This window comes from Taeniopygia guttata, chromosome 8 (assembly GCF_048771995.1).
Source record: "Taeniopygia guttata chromosome 8, bTaeGut7.mat, whole genome shotgun sequence".
Classification (NCBI taxonomy): domain Eukaryota; kingdom Metazoa; phylum Chordata; class Aves; order Passeriformes; family Estrildidae; genus Taeniopygia; species Taeniopygia guttata.
In genome coordinates this window covers 12106125-12122615 of record NC_133033.1, presented here as the reverse complement: position 1 = coordinate 12122615, position 16491 = coordinate 12106125, and the positions used below count along the sequence as shown (strand labels likewise).

At 37.2% G+C, this 16491-nt stretch overlaps 1 protein-coding gene across 2 annotated transcripts in view; it reads left to right on the top strand.

Moving 5' to 3' along the window:
• ADGRL4 (adhesion G protein-coupled receptor L4) overlaps positions 1-15200 on the top strand; it is a 72228-nt gene extending 57028 nt beyond the window's left edge. The window contains exons 14-16 of one of the 2 annotated variants that reach the window (XM_030278979.4): positions 11207-11298; positions 12893-13061; positions 13500-15200. In XM_030278979.4, coding sequence (XP_030134839.2) covers positions 11207-11298; positions 12893-13061; positions 13500-13562 — 324 coding nt within the window. In that variant the 3' untranslated portion in view covers positions 13563-15200. The remainder of the gene's footprint in view (positions 1-11206; positions 11299-12892; positions 13062-13499) is intronic. The other variant, XM_072932524.1, reaches the window with a different exon arrangement.
• The last annotated feature ends 1291 nt before the right edge of the window (positions 15201-16491 follow it).

Below are 16491 nucleotides of genomic sequence, written 5' to 3'. Positions count from 1 at the left end.
GCCAAAGACTGATTGAGGCAAAGACAAATATAAACCCCAGAGACACAAGGTATGAAAAAGGGGCGGGGAGGGGGGGGTGGTAACAGAGAATAAAAAGAAGTCCTAGAAGGATTTTTTTTCTATTGTAATACACTCTTCCAGTAATAATCTCCCTGTTATAAGTGTGCAGAATGGAAATTACTATTTGTCGCCAGGGTGACGTGGCTGCAGTTTTGATTAGCATGTAATATCTGTCAACAACAAACTCCTTCCCATTTTGGAGGATTTCAACATGACTTTCCCCACCTCTGGCATCATAGCTTTTTGAGTGGGAGTAGACCTATGTAAGGACTTTATTCTGCACCCCTGGTGGGTTTGGAAACTTAATCTTTTAAACTCTATCGACATAGCATAAGTTCTTCCACTTGTACCTATTTTGAGGTTCAGCTATATATTAGTTATCCATTTGAGAGTAGAAATGATGTCTGGAAGGGTTGCCAAGGGCTATTAACACTGTAGTTATGAAAGTCTATGAGACACTCAAAGGAAAATTTGGAAAAGAATCACTGCTATTCCAAGTACAGCTCTAGCCAACCCTTCTAATATACCTGTCTCCCACAATGTTCTCCCATCAAATCTGTTCAGCTGAGCTTTATGCAGCAAGTTCAAAGTCACCAATGAATTCATGATTTGTACCTTTACAGTATCGACAAAGTCATGCAGACTTGACTGTTGTACCTACTGTCACTGCCACAATAAATTGGCACACCTCTGTGAGGAACCAGGACTCAGAAGTGTGACGTGTTGTAACATTAATAGGTACAATTTGCCATTTGACAGTATAAATCTATCACCATCATTTGTTGAGATCACCTCTGTAATAAAAAAAATACAGACTTCCTCTTTGAGGTTGGAACATTTCCAAAATTGAACATCATCCAAATAAACCTCTCTGTGGCTTTTATCCAAACATCCCAGTGGTGTGCAGTGAGGGAGGTAGCTCCTGCATGCTATTCCTTGTTTTACTCATCTAATGAGTGTTTTTAGGGATTTTGAAGGTGTCTGGCTTGTCTTCAAGTTCAAGTTTCTTGAAATAATTGGTAATTGTAGTGTTTACAACTATGAAAATGGCTTATACATGAACCCTGCAATTTTCAGAGCATTCCTGTGCACTTGACTTAGAACGTACAAGCCAAGAATAATTCTTGGGAGTGGTGTCCGCAGAAAATCCAAGCTCTTTTTTAATAAATGTAATGAATAATCAACTGTAAAGCAAAAATATTCTAAGAACTTCAGTGATTGATTAAACATACTGGTTTGAATCTTTCTTGTATAAATGAATGGGTAAATTAATAAAATATACAGATTGCAGTTGCAAAATGCAAAACTGTGACATATGAGTGATGAAAGCAGGCTAGCAGCAGAGTAATGCTTTTCATTAAGGAACTGCCTGCATATTCATTAGAGCTAGTCGATTACTTAAAAAATACATTCATCAGATAATTTATGTGATGAATTTTACCATTATTTGTCAAATAATTTATTCAACAAAAAAAGGTAAAATTAATGTATTAGTGAATTTATCAAATCTTAACGGACAGCTCTAATACTTATTCAGTTCTGTACATTTAGGTTGATTCAGGATTAGTAATACTGCTGCAATCAATGCAGAAAAATTCTTGGCAAACCCATTACTGTGCTGTTTTCTCATATACTCACAAATTTCATGTACTTCATCTAGACTATTCAAACTTAACATCTTTCCTTTAAAAATAAATATTCAAAGAATCTCAGATATTACATTTTCACAAGCTTCAATAAAGAACATGATCCGACAGACCATTGTTATCATTTAAAAATGCAAGAAAGCAAAAAGAAGCAGCCCCTCTGAGGTGAGTCACATCACAGTGATGTCATCAAGTCCACTGCCTCTTTGGGCTTCCTCACCTTATTATCCCTGTTCTTCAGTGAAACATTGCACAATCAGTATACCTGATATTTCTTGATATTCTAAGAACTATTATCAAAAATGTTGTTTGACCTCTGACTTCCATCATGACAAAACATGGCACCATCTTACTTTTTTCAGTGAATATTTATGCTCTGAAAAATTCTATGGGTTTTTTTGGTGATAAATGCTTAGTTAAGTTTCTTAGATAGATGTGAAAGATATACTCTACCATTTACTGTATGTTTTTCAGAAAATAGCAGTTTTGAACATTTTTTTTCTATCTACTGTTATTTCTCAGTCTGCCTTTTTAGTGGAAAAAAATTCCTACTGGGACTAGCAATGCCTTTATTATTCTTTTTTAAAGAGTAGTAGTCCCCTTTTCATTAGCCTCTCAGTGGCTTCAGTTATAGGTGTCTCCATGGCATTTCTTATGCCATTGTGGATAAAGTGGAGAGAATTAATTATATAGTGGCATTAAAGACCAAGTCTGCAACTTTGCTTGAAACAGATTAGTTTAAACCACAGTGCTGTTCAGCAACAATACCTGCTGTGCTAAATAATAACTGAGTCAGAAAATACTTGCCCTGTTCAGTGGACAGGATCAGCTTCAATCTCCAAGACACAGCTCCCATACTGGCAAAACCAATAGATGCAACTTTTCAGCAAGACTAGATGTTTCACATAACTCAAGGTTTTATTTTTTTTCTCTTTGCCATTAAAGCCCCAATTCCATTGTCCCTAGAAATACTTAGAAAAAAAGAGGGTGTGCCCATTATTCAGAGTAATGTAATTAGAAAAAGTACTTGTTCCTATGTTATTGCATAGTAACAAAGTCATTACATAAGGCTGAAGGGTCCTTGAAGGATGTTCCAAAGTGTTTGTTTTTTTTAAAAATCAACTTAGTAGCTCTGTAAGAAAAAAGTATATGAAGTTCTCCCTTACAGTCACTGGAAGGACACTAGACTTGAAACTGAAGTGTGTCCTCTGTCACCCAGACTGAACCAAGCAGACACAGCAGGGGAGGGAGCACAGGTGGATGTCAAGGGAAAGGAGAAGAGCACCTGCATGTGCCAGCTGGCTGCAGATTTCCTGAGATATTCCACAGCTCAGAGCAGATTAATGTCTCACACATCCTCCTTCGGTTCTAGAAAGACACACTGTGCCCGCTCTTAATGGATCCATGTATAATCAGCTTTTGTGGATTTTTTTTTCAGGAAAAACATACAACTGACTGAAATAGGTTGGTTTTGTTGTTTTGTATTTTAGGGATTTAAAATTGTTTAATATCTTCTTGGTGGTTCTGTTATATGCCTTGTTCTAAGCTCAGTTACTATAAAGATATATGCTTACCCTAAATTGTTCACTGAAAGGACACCATAGGTTTGCTTTAGATAACATAAACTGATGATGTCTTTTGGACTTTCTTAGCAATTATATAATGACTTCATCCACCTGACATCTCACTTGAATCAGATTTTCTTCCACTATTCTACTGCCCCTTTGATTCATCCCTGACAGGCATTCAGAGAGGCAAATTTAAATTCACAATTGTAATTGCACAGGAATGCTGTGCTTGGAAATCTCACTTGGACACTAAACGAAGTTTTTGTGGTTTTGAATAAATCACACCATGGGATTTTGTGACCATGTCCACAGCAGAATCATAGATAGTTCTGAAAAAACAAAAGGCCAATCCTCTTGAGGATTTGGCAAATTGTGGAAGGTATGGATAGATTTCTGCTAAATATTCACACCTCCAAAATGGAAAATATAGCTTGTTCTCAGACTTCACATCTCAGTCATGCTCCTGGTACTTTCTCCTTCCTGTTAGCTCATCCAGTCACTGAAGCTAGTTGTACTAAAAGACGATATACAACTATGGCACTCCTCTTTGCTGTGTAAAACTCCTGCAAGGCTCCTGCATGAGGCTCCAGATGCAGCCTAAGAAAGTTTTCCATGTATGCAAGGAAACCATAGGATAGGAATAATGTGTAGTCTGAACTTTTTGATGCACCTTGAACCAGTTCATTAAACAGTCCAATTTATGTCATTCCCAGCTCACAAGACAATACATCTCAAAAGCTTCTTGGAAAAGAAGAGTAAACCTAGGAATTATTTACACTGTGAGCAAAATAGACCCCAGTCCTACCACTGGATCTAACTGGGGTAACATTTATTGCTAAGGTCAGATACAGCTCTGTTGGTTCATCCCTCCTGCCCTTGGCTGCAGAGCTGATGGTAAATAATGTGTTTAGTTTTGCAATCCAATAAGAAATAACATTGAATCCACAAGTCTGCAAAGCTGTTTACCCTGATTGGAAGCATGGAAACCACATTTTTTTATTTATTTGCATCTTCTTTTAAGTGTTCTAAAAATATAAAGGAATCACTTAATTGAGTCTAAATCTATAACTTGAAGTATGTAAAAGAAAACTTTGAAGTATTCATAAATAAAAAGCATTCCTTTGTGAACTTTTTTTTTCCCCATGTCAGGATTTCTAATAAACTCATTTGGCTATGTTTTAACTTTAAAAACAAGTGAAATCATTAAAAGCTTAGAAGCCTAAAATTCTAGCCCTGAATAATTGAAAATATTTCCCAAAAAATACAGCCTAAAGGGGGTTCATTAATGGTTTTGTTCCATTTCCTACTCGCAGACAAGACTGCTGTTGTATACTTAAAGCACTTGCAAAGATATATTCACTGGGGACATGGTAATGAGATAAATCAGTCAGGAGACAAACCCTGACTGTTTGACTGCCAGCTTGTGTCCAATTTTATGCAATTAATATAGCATACATTTTCATTTTGAAGCTTAAATGGTTGTATTGTTAATAACTTAATTCCATTCTCCCCCGACTGAAATAACGATGACCCACTGAACACTGTCGTTTTACCCAGCCATTTGCCATCCAGCCAGAAAGGCAGAAATGTATTGCTCTCTCTGGCAGAACTCAGACCATCACAAGCTCATTAATTCAAACACTCTTAATGAGGGTCATTGTACAGACTGATATAGATACAGCTGCTCTGAACTTCAGACATTTTTTGAAAGAGCCAAATTCAATATGATATATGTAAAAAATTCAAGTATATGCCTAAGAGAGCAGCAGGAGAAATTTTCTCATTCTTTTTTGTGAGATCTGACATCAGCATATAGATGGTTTCATCAATTATTGAGACAGAGACTAAGAAAGGAAAAGGGAATGATTTGGGGGTTTCATTTTTGAAGTTTGAATGTAAAGTGCTCAGACTGAATCAGAACTAGTATGTCTGAGTCTTTAGAATTAGCTGCCTCTTTCTTATACCTTCTCTTTGTAACACTAGAGAGCCTTTAAAGGCTGGTATTTGAAATGTTTTAATAACTTTTGAAAGGCTGGGGTGTATCTCTTTACACAAAGATATCCTACATGAGATTACTAATTCCTTTTTCATTCTATAAATAATGTGTATTGGAAATGTTCTCAAAACGTCATCCTCATATTAAACAATTGCAGCAGTGTTTAAAAAATGAAACTGTCTTTAGATAATCCTCAATGAGGAACTGAAGGGTGAGGGAAATCCAGGTCTTTCTGCTCCAGTGAATATTTAATTATTTATATGGTATGAAATAGATCCAGCAGTAGCAGTGAATAACTATACAGAGCTGGAGAAACCAAGGGTCATAGCCTAGTCTGAATATTAAGTAAAACAGAAAATTGTGCCCCCTGTCTCCAACATCCTGTATAAATGTGCTGTCCACAGGGATTTTCATTGTTCAGGAGTGTCCTTTCTGGTTTTATTCAGAAAAGCTATCCTAGTCAAGAATCGTTTCCTGGTGAAAACACAGTCTAAAACAGTAAATGTCTTTTAGTGCTAATGAACTGACATTTTTCAAGGAAAAAAAGTATTGCACAAAAATTTTTTGAATGCCCTGTCCTGATCCATTTAATTTCACCAGAAGTCCAGGTGCTGGCTGAGCTACCGCCACGAAAGACAGACCATTCCCCTCTGAGCTTTCAAGTGCTCTTTGTCTTGCTTTAAAAAAGGAAGAGGGGGAAGAAGGAAAAAAAATGTCTTGGTTGTCAAATTTGACAGCTTTCAGCTACCTTGATGGGGCGAAATTATGATAGATCACTTCACTCAGAGTCTTACAATTTAATTGTAATTAATTATGAAAGAAATTACAGCTCTTCAACATGAGTGCAAATATTTTTATTTGCAAGTTTTATTAAATTTTATGTCGTTCATCCTATCCCATGTTCAACTAACAATAACTACCATTCTGTATCTACACAGAGAGAGTTTCATGTAGTTTGAAGCACTAACATCATATTTACTTGAGGACAGAACACTACAATACTCTCCAGTATGTAAAATAGGTACATTTCAGAGTGGAATTAAGGACCTATTTTAAATATAGCTGTTGCTAGGCAATGTGCTATTAGCAGAACTCCAGCAGCCTGGAACATTTAGGATTTTAGGATGTACATGTTCGTTTTTATATTATTGCTTAGTTTCTAAAATACTAGCACTCCACAGAAAAGCTGGTAATTTGCTTAGTCAATAGATGAGATTGTTCCTCAGTGCTCTCTGCTGGGGCAGTCCAGCCCTGATAGGAGTGGCAGCCAGAGCAGCAGCACCTTGCTCTGTCCATGCCCAGCTTTCCTTCCTTGCAGAAGCACCTGCCCAGGTGGGAGGGATGCTAATCTGCAAGCAGATTTTCAGAGCCATCCTAGATGCACCTAGGAGGTAGGTTAACTTCAAACACTACTTTTCCCATTTTATTCTAAAATACATATGATTGATTGAACAGAGCTCCCTAGGCTAATTCCTTTGGCAAAGCCTCCTTATAGTTGACCAGCTGATTAGGGGAGCACCAGGAAATTTCTCTGAATTCTAAATTGCTTTTTCTCTCCTATAAGAGGACATTATCCAGATCAGTGCTGTGGGTCAGATCTGATCCTAGGAGTTGTACCACTCCCTGAACTCTTCTTTGTGTGCCTACTGGGCCTAACCCACCAAAGTCACAGTTCTGGATGTGGGAACTGCAACATGGAGATGCCCAAAACAGCTGCAGGAGAATGTCACTGTCCTGCTCTTTACCACAGTATGCATCTATGACACATCCAAGTGCTAAAACCTGCAGCAGTGACCACTGTTGCCTGTGAATGTCTTGGGACATTCAATTCTCTGTGGTGTGTAGTGATAAAGCCTTGGCAATGCTGGTGGTAAGAGGAGTATTACTATTTAACTGGCATTCTGCATATTAGCTTAATGGGGCCAGAAGTCACTCCAAACCCCTAAATCCTTCTGACCCTTTTTGTATATGATGTCCCAGAGAGAGATATAACACTTACCATCCTTCCTTTAAACTCAATCTCGGGTGTACAATAGAACCCAGCTCAAGCAGGTTTGTGTCTCCTTAGAGATTACCAAGGGTTATACAGCTACATAAATGTAGTTGCCCATATCTACAGAATTCTGATGTCATGAGCATTCTAATAATCGATCTTGTTCATTATCTATTTCACACAAATATATTTTAAGTTTTTCCTTTGTTCATAAATACACCACAACATTTCTAGAATTTAAGAAGACTAAAAATACTTTTACAAATACCTTTAGGGAGACTTGATTCCCCGAAGGTGCTGTGAGTGGAGGCTTTTTCTGTATCAGTCCTTGACTTTGATTAACCACTTAAAAAAAAAAAAAAAAGGAATAAATTAATTATTAAAATTAGTCCTGTAGTGCACCTGAGCAATGATGAGTGAAACATCATTCCCACTGAATTGCAGAGGAGGCAGTGCTGAGGATGCTCAGCACTTCAGAGAATTGCCTGGTAGGGAGAAAGTCAGAGGTTTTCTTTGTAAAATGATAAGGACTTAGTGCACTGTTTGCCCAATAGCAGTCTGGGGTGGTTTGTTAAATAAATAAAATACAAAAAAATTATTCAGTTCAGGGCTTGGAATCAATGCAATTCCCCTCTAGTCTATTAGACCTGCCGAGAAGCCCCTCTCAGGACATGCAGCAGTTTCTCTGACTGCTCAGCCATGTAATAGCACTGAAAACAAAGGCACCAGAACTCGCCGTGTCACTCTGTAACATCGTTATTCACTTGATAAAACTGTGGCCGTGCCACAACACCTCTCGCTCTGGGTTTGCCCCAAGCTGCAGCCTAGCTGTGCTCATTATTCAGGTAACTCGTCCCCAGGCTGGCCCTGTGAGAGCCTGTCCTGAGCTCGGTGTCACAGCTGCCTGCACATCCTGCTCTGCTCCAGCCTGCTCCCTCTCCGGGGACAGCGTGCCTTATGTTTGCCATCTCCTTCTCATTCACCTTGCCTGTCACCTTAAGGCAGTCTTAATTATAGTATCATTGAGGGTTTATTCAACAAGATCTTAAGACTGTGGTTTAATTACAAAAATGAAAACACATGATTACAACCAAGGTAAGTATAAAACAAGATTTGGCTGCAAGGAGCAGATGAAACTTTTTAGATGTTTCAGTGTCTCTCATCTAGAAGCCCCTCTGCCCCAGACGGAAAATTTGAGGATCCAGGATTTCTTGTGTACATCTATACTTAAATTACTTTTACAGCCTACTGCCTCAATTTCTGCTTGTATGAAACTCAGTTTTAGACACAAATTCAAATGTCTTAAGTGCTTGTATCTTTGGCTAGGCATTTTAAGTGATTTGACTCTCATTCCGTTTGTTGGAACACATATAGCTCTTTGGGGATATCAGTTCTATTTCCTGTTTAGTCCTAATAAGTTCAACTTATTAGTGTTCATACTCAGTCCTGCCATGCAATATGAGCTTTTTATTTTACATTTCCCAGAAATAGTTGAGGCCATTGGTATGTTCATAGCAAAGAACATGCAGAGTATCAGGTTGAAGCAGGATGCATTAAGTTTAGGACACCTTTTGGGATATCTTTTGGATTACCAGTTTTCTCCAAAGGCCACACTTGACACATTGTTTACATTAGGTAGGTTTCTTTTTCTCCTGAATTTACCCATGAGTTCATGCTATTGTTTTCCCTCGTGTTTTGCTTCATTTCTGAGTCACAAGGTAGTTACTACAACTTTGTTGTTATCCATTTCATCCCCCCTCAAAGGACAAAATTAAGTTCCAGAGGTTTCTAGCTTAGGTTGAAGCATTGTGTAAAGCCAGTCTGTAAGCTTTCACTTTGCTATAGAAATTTTTTATTAATGGAGTGTTTAAAAATGGGGCAAAGACCAACTTAAGACTTTAATAAATCTTGGAAACGAGCGGGTGTTTCAGAAGTTAAGTTCACCCTCATTACCCTGTAACACTACCTCCTGTGAGGCTACCTGAGACATATTGTACAATAATTGTGTTCTGGCAGCCGACTCCAAGAAGCTGGTGTTAACCTCTCCTGTTCCCCTGATACATACAGATTATTCCCATTAGAATGGCTTGGTGAATGAAAAGATCATAGTTAATGGGTATTACTTTAATGCAGAAGGCCAAATCCTATTATCCTGTGAAACGGACAGTGCAAATAGCATTTGTGCAAAGGAGCCCCACTGGGACAAGGAGAAATGGAGCCTGCTGCCCGCCCCATCCTTGCTCAGCAAAGCCTTGCCAGTTCTGCAGCTGGTTTTGTGAGAAAGGGGGGCTGGCCCATGGAGCTTCTCACAGAACCTATTTCTGGCAGTTTCTAAAGAAGTTGCAGTGTGTTCTCCAGACTTCTGGTACTTTGATCACATTTCCCACTACCTTTTTCAAATTAATAAGTACATTAGGTGGGTTATGCAGATTACAGTGTAATGCATGAAGTTATTTGATATATTATTCACCAAAAAATATAAAGAAAAAAGTAAGTCTGCATATAATTATCCACAACTTCTGACTGACTCATAATTAACTTTGAAAAATTGCTGGTTTAGGAGATATCACAGATTGCAATTCTAAATATAAGGAGCTTCAGAATAGCTCATGATCAGCACTAGTACAAGGTATTCAATGAAAGATTAATTCCCTAAACTGCTCATCAGCTGTATCTCCTGTCTTATCAAATTGTAAATATATTATGCTGCATTAAACTATAAGCATGCAGCTAATTAAAGCAGAGACTGCTTTAATATCAGATACTTCCCCCTTGACATAAGAAAAATGTTCTAAGGACATACCTTATGAGTCTTAACAAATGAAAGTGATTCCTTTTCAAGTGGTGCTGTGCTCCAACAGCTTTTTGGTTTTTATTGCAGAGACTTTAGTTTGAGTTGGGTTTTTGGTTAGGTTTGGGGTTTTTTTTAAGAAAAGAAAAGCAGGGGGAAAACCATACAGTCTTTCTGGAGAAACAACTTGTGGAAGGCATTAATTCTATTCAATCTACAGCCTGAAGCCCAGGAACTGACAAAGGGATTGCAACCAAGGATTTACAAATAGTACCTGAATGACACATAGCTAAAATTTGGTTCATTTGCTAATATTCTGATGTTAAATGCTGCAAAGTAAGAAGGCAACCATCCACATTTTTAAAGGAATGCAGTATAAATTTAACTGAAAGATCAGTGAAGCCTAGCCAAGCCAAGAGAGAATCAGAATCACAACTGAGCGTCATTTGCAAAATTGTTTATTTTAGTTATTTTCTTTGTTTCAAACTCAAATCAAGTGATGCCATTGTAAAAAATCAAGGAAAAAATACCAAAACTATTCATCTACGAAAAAGACATAGAGGATATAAAGCAAGAAGCCTTTCATTAAAGCTTTTCATTATTTGCATAAGCCTCTAACATTTTCCTGTCACTCGAAAGTTTTCACACCCCAAAGATCTCAAAACATATATGATGCTATTGATGTTATTTAGTAACAAAAGACACACATATTTTGGGATCAATATGATACAGTACAATAGAAAATCCATAGGGTAGAGGGTTTTTTGGGAGTTTCTCAATTTCCTTTTCCTTTCCTTTCCATTTCCCTTCCTTTCCCTTCCTTTCCAATTCTACTTAGGAAAAATAATCTCAGCAGAAAATCGAAGAGATTTGCCAATAAAATCAATAAACATTTGCAGAGTGTTGGTGGTGATACTGTTGAGATAAGATAGGGTTACATCCCTGTTTTATCAATGATTATTTCAGGGCTCATATTTTTTTTAATATAAGTGAATCAGAACAGGGTGAGTTTTTCCCCTCCTGGCTTGGGATTCTGTAGATCTCAGATACACAAAAATTTTATCTGACTTGTTTCATTTAAGTGTTTAAGAGTTATTGGCATTCAAAGGTATCCTGGTTTGAACTAAAACTTTTTTTCTTCACTCCCCCCAGGTTAATTTGTTGGCTTTTGCAGTGATTATTTATAAAGTATTTCGACACACTGCAATGTTAAAGCCAGAAGTCAGCTGTTATGAAAATATAAGGTAAGTTTGCCATTCAGTACAAATTCTACCCTCTCTAGGTTTAAATACAGACAGAGATGAAAATGAGTATTCAACAGTAACAGTTTAATATCCTGAGATCTGTAGAAAAAGAAAGAATTTTTTTCCTGTTATTACGCTTATATATATTTGGACATAAATTTTGCAATTATTCCCACTGAACCATACCTTGTATGATAGGGTGTGTCTGAAAGATGCACAAATAAAACAAATGACCCATATCAACCAGAGGATAAAGGCTGATGGCAAAGTTTAAGAAGTAATTGTCCTTTTTTCTTAAGTATTTTCCACAGCCTCTATGGAAGGCAAAACAGAATTCAAATCTATGCCTGAAATGGGACCAAAATATTTGCCTTGAAGTAACAAGTGATAAGAGATTGGAGGCATTCATGTTACTTGGGAGAAGTCTGCAGTAGGACATTATGCCTCTGTGGCAGAGGGGGGATTGAGTGGATTCTTTACTTTGCATGCTGCTATGATTTTTCCATCAACTCACTCTCTTTAAAACTGATTTATAGGGACCTTGAAAACCATTTGTGCAGGAAAAGCTGAAGTGTACTACAGGGAACATTGAAAACAACTTACTGTTTGTGTTGCTTAGGAACACTCCTGCAGTTTCAATGCATTGCACTAGATTTATAGTTAGGATTTAGCAATTGTTTGATTTATTACTTTCTCTTATTCCTCACCTTTCATAGCTTCATGTGGTGACCTGTTTCTAATGAAGTTGAAAATTACTCATTTTCAGGGGAACAGTACTAAAAATGTCTGCTGTTCAAAGGAAGTCCTGCAATGACTGAGTTGAGAATGAATAAGAAAGTAATCAGTGGCTTCATTTCCAAGACAACATGCTGTAATTTGCACAAGTCTGTGAGCAGGGCTCTACAACATCTTGGAAAAAAAATTGTAGCCAATCAGTTCCTACAATTTTAAGGCACCAATATGCTGACCCAGGAACTATTTGAGAGTACTTGTGTTCTAAAAACAAATTTTTTTCTTTTTTTTTCTTTTTTTTTTGGTTTTGTTTTGGTTTGGTTTTTTTTTGTTTTTTAAGAGACAATTTTAGAAAGAGTCTGGTTTTACAACTGGCACCGTCCTCTGCAATGAACCTGAGAGGCAGCCTGGGAATCCTTTGATGTCATGCACATGCACTGACCTAAGAGCATACTGAACATTTTTCTGGGTTATTTTTTTTTTGAGGAAGATAGGGGGGAGGAAGAAAAGTGGGGGAATGCTTCATAACAGACATATGTTTTTCCTTGGGGAATTACACTAACAGTAGATTTAAATCAAATCATATGGTGCTGCAGTACACCAGAGAAAACATATCTGAAGATTAAAGAAGCCAGTGTTTTGAGGCCCTCCAGTTTTACTCCTTTGCTCTTCCAAAGTGATTATGTGCCTTTGTTCATGCTACAGTGCTACAGCACACCCTGAAGAGCAGCCCCTGCACTTGCACTTCTCAGGCCTTTGCAGCAGTGAAAAAATTTCCAAGGCAGCATTCACCACCCAAAGTGGAGCAAAAGGCAAGTAGCGTGTGCCTGTGTGTTGTTCACGATGTTTTCTTCCTCTCTAGATCCTGTGCTCGTGGTGCCCTTGCTCTCCTGTTCCTCCTTGGGGCTACCTGGATTTTTGGGGTCCTCCATGTGGTCCAGGGATCTGTGGTTACTGCCTATCTTTTTACAATCTTCAATGCATTCCAGGGGATGTTTATCTTCATCTTTCTTTGTGTGCTGTCTAGAAAGGTCAGTATCCTACCCCCTGTGGGAAGTGACTCAGTCTCATGTCCCTGCACTGTCCAGGTGTCCAGCCCTGAAGCTGAGCTTCTGCCTTCAGTGGAGGCAGAATCTCTGTCTGGCTTTTACCTTCTTACATATTTTCTCCAGTTTCAAAACTGAAGTATGAAACATGAGAAAATTGGGGTTTTTAACTGTAAAACTGCTTAGTGTCATTAACCTGATGAAATAATACAATGTGTGCAATAAAACTTCCAGTCTTTTCAATTAGCAGCAAGATTCACCCACACTACCCTGGGATAATACTTGCTTCAGTGGTCTGCCCTAAAGTAAATGTCAGCCCCACCTTAAAACATCTAGTGACAGGAGCAGTGCAAAATGAGTTCAAAGACATATAGACCTATCAATAAATCTATTCCATAATGGAATTCAATATTTTTATTTCAGATTCAGGAGGAGTATTATAGATTGTTCAAAAATGTTCCTTGCTGTTTCGGCTGCTTGAGGTAAAGGGAAGGAAAACATCCAAAAGCATCTCAGCAGAAGAAGAAACCCACATGGTGTTGTTATGGATATTACTGCAAAATATGGTATTGTGAAAGTATGAAATGACCCAGTGAGCAGGCATATCTCTTAACTGAATTACTGGTTTTGTACATACATGTGCATTCATGCAGAACATCTGTATTATTCTGTATACTAACAGTATACAAAAGAAACTGGATCGTTGCAAAACAAATATTCATAAAGACAAGGGAAAGAAACAAATTTCTAAAGAACCTCAAGACTTCATGACTGAGGTTTTGTTTCTAATATTAAAAATATCTGCCGTTCTTGAAAGCAAGATATCAAAAACCAACCAGCACAGCAGATTTTATGAAGTGCTTTGCTAGTGGAAACATGTTCACCATCCTTTTGTAGTATAGAACTTCATACATTAAGTTGTATGTGACCATCTGCAGGGAATGGGTTCCATTAAAGAGTCAATAGATAAAGATCTGGTTGAGCCTAGACTTTTGAAAACATTTCTTTTAATTTAAAGTAGATTAAAAAAGGAATTTGTTTAATATTATTCTCTTATCACTCTGAAATATATATTTGTATATTAACCAAGCCTTTATTTTTATAACTTCTAAAGAACTGTTTAGATCTAAAGAGCTGAGGTCAGATCTGATACAAGAATGGTGGGACAGTCATTTTATAACTGAAAAATTATTTTGTGAATATTTTGAAAAAGATCTGGTTCTTGTTTTATTTAATTGCCAAAAAGACTGAGACCTGCTTCACTGGCACTATGATTTTGGAGGCTGTGGAAAGAAGATGCTTTCACAGGTTTGTCACTTCACAGATAGTTGGAATCCAGACTTTGTTGGATCAAATTAAAGTGGTAGAAATCACCCAGGCAGAAGAACACGGATTTAAATTCAAGGTAATGTGGCTCTGTACCGTGTAAAATTCCAAGTACAGCAGTTTTCTATAGCATCTTTGAGCCAAGCAATTGTCTTCCTCTGAGGCTCCTGGGTTTGAATCAATCCTGCACTTAACCTCAGGAGTATGTCTAGAACTACTAAAATCAAAGGGAGTACCAAGGTGCAAGTTTGGCAGATCAGAGCATAAACACAATGCAACAACCATTCCACCTATGGCATCTGACTTATTTGAAAAGTATGCTTTAATTTCACCCTTTTAGCACCCAAATTATGTGAAGTGCTGAGCAATTTCCTGTCTACATTGCCTTCTCAGGAAGTGTCTAGGATCTCAGATGAAGCGCAGTATTTTTGCCAATGAGGCACTGTAAATATGTAGTTGTTAATAAATCCCACTGTTGTGTTGTCTGTTAAAATAAAGCACTAGTCTGTATTTTATTTATATTAAAGGAAATCTTTTTTTTTTAGTAATGGTAACTTTGGTTTTTATCTTTTTTCCTTATACACAAGGTTTTCATTGTATGCACTTCAATGATAGGCTTCATTAAGTATGTTCCATGCCTGTGTCTAGTTTTTTGAAAAAAGAGTAGTCTATTTTTCAAAAAAATACTAAAGAAATCTCCTGGTTCTTTGAATGTAAAATATGTGAATAAACTGGAGTGCTTTGCTTTCACATTTTGACATTTCCATTCATTTAAATAAATACAGTGGTAAAAGTTCACATTGTTACATATCATTTGCCCTCAATTATTTGCTGTATTTCCTTTGCTGTTGTATATGTTCTTCTAAGGTTGGGAAATGCAGATACATATTACTTAAAAGAGTATTTTTAGAAGGATATCTACCAGCCCATCATTTTTAATCTCCTGCAGAACTGTAACCTATAGTAAGCCGATTTGGACAAAGCATCTCTAGTAACTGTATAATGACTTCAGCATGCTCAGGGAGATTGAAAAAGTTCCTTGGAAAGAAAATATATCATAAATGTTTAGCTTACAATAGTCTTTGTAATGAAAGAACATCTTTTATAGGAAAACGGCTCTCCTGTCTCTGGGTCAGATCTTCATTGAAACTGTTTTCCTTGCTTACAAGGATGAGTTTTCATCTTCTAATATAGCACATAAAGAACAGATAATTTTTTTTAGATTTCTTGCCTCAGACCCTGAAGGACATTGCAACTGTTTTTCCCAGGACATGCAGATGTACTGACAAGCAATGAAAAGGTTTGTTTGTCACAGCCCTTAGTTACATGAACCCCAACCCAGCAGAGAGAGAAGGACTGAGATTGGACATACATTGTGAAAACAAGAGAGGTTTCAACACGATATGAGGAAAATCCTTTTCACCATGAGGACAGTCAAGGTTTGGAGAGGATTGCCCAGAGAGTTCATACATACAGTTGTGTTAAAATCTTTAGAGGTTTTTAAGACTGCATAAAATTCCCAGCAACCTGATCTCGACCTGACCCTGCTCTGAGCAGGAAGGTGGATGAGATGACCCTCTGAGATCCCTTCCAGCCTGGATTATTCTTTTAGTCTGTGGTATCAAATCAGAAAAATAATAATCAGGCATTAGTTACAATTTCGTTATGCAAACCTGCACTCAAGCACTATGCAAACTGTTTTTACAAAAGTAAATTCATGTAATCTATTTATCAGATCAACTAGCTGACTGGTCTGAAAACTAAGAAGTTTTTTTCAACACTTTTTAAGACTACACACTTTTTAGAGGTGTGTGACATGTCCAGTGGGGCCAATAGGAAAATAAAAAAATTTAAAAAATTATTGATTGACCAGACATATAAAAAGTAAAATATTAAGGTTCACTCTGAAAGTAAATGCTTGATGAAGAATTTTTTTCCATTAAACCAAACAGAAAATTGTGTTCACTGTTGCATTTCAAGGTGTGTTTCAAAATACAATAAATAAGGTGAAGTCTCATCTATCCTGAAATAAATATTTCCTCAAAGAGTTAGAATACTATTTTAAAGAAACTGCAATATTATCACCATA